General features: G+C 72.0%; 1 protein-coding gene across 1 annotated transcript in view; it reads right to left on the bottom strand.

Annotated features, from left to right (window-relative positions):
* Positions 1–207, bottom strand: part of SNTA1 (syntrophin alpha 1) — an 11243-nt gene that overhangs the window by 2010 nt on the left and 9026 nt on the right. The window contains 1 exon segment of the mRNA XM_019473475.1: positions 21–207. This exon segment is cut by the window's right edge and continues 42 nt beyond it. Coding sequence (XP_019329020.1) covers positions 21–207 — 187 coding nt within the window.

Here is a 207-nt window from a genome sequence, read left to right as displayed (position 1 = left end):
CACTGCCCTGACCCCTGGACACCGCCACCACCCTGTCCCCCGTGCAGGGCAGGAGGGCGCTGGGCCAGTGGCCCCTACCTGGTGGCGATGAGGGGGTGCGTGGGCGTGGGCTTGCCCAGGGCGTCACGGCTCTGCGGCAGGCTCAGCAGCAGCTCCTTCTCGGTGAGGATGGCCAAGAGGTTCCTGGTGCCGGCACCGGGGAGCTGC

Source organism: Aptenodytes forsteri, unplaced genomic scaffold (assembly GCF_000699145.1).
Source record: "Aptenodytes forsteri isolate BGI_AS27 unplaced genomic scaffold, ASM69914v1 Scaffold215, whole genome shotgun sequence".
NCBI classification, from domain to species: domain Eukaryota; kingdom Metazoa; phylum Chordata; class Aves; order Sphenisciformes; family Spheniscidae; genus Aptenodytes; species Aptenodytes forsteri.
This window is presented reverse-complemented; position numbering and strand designations above follow the sequence as displayed.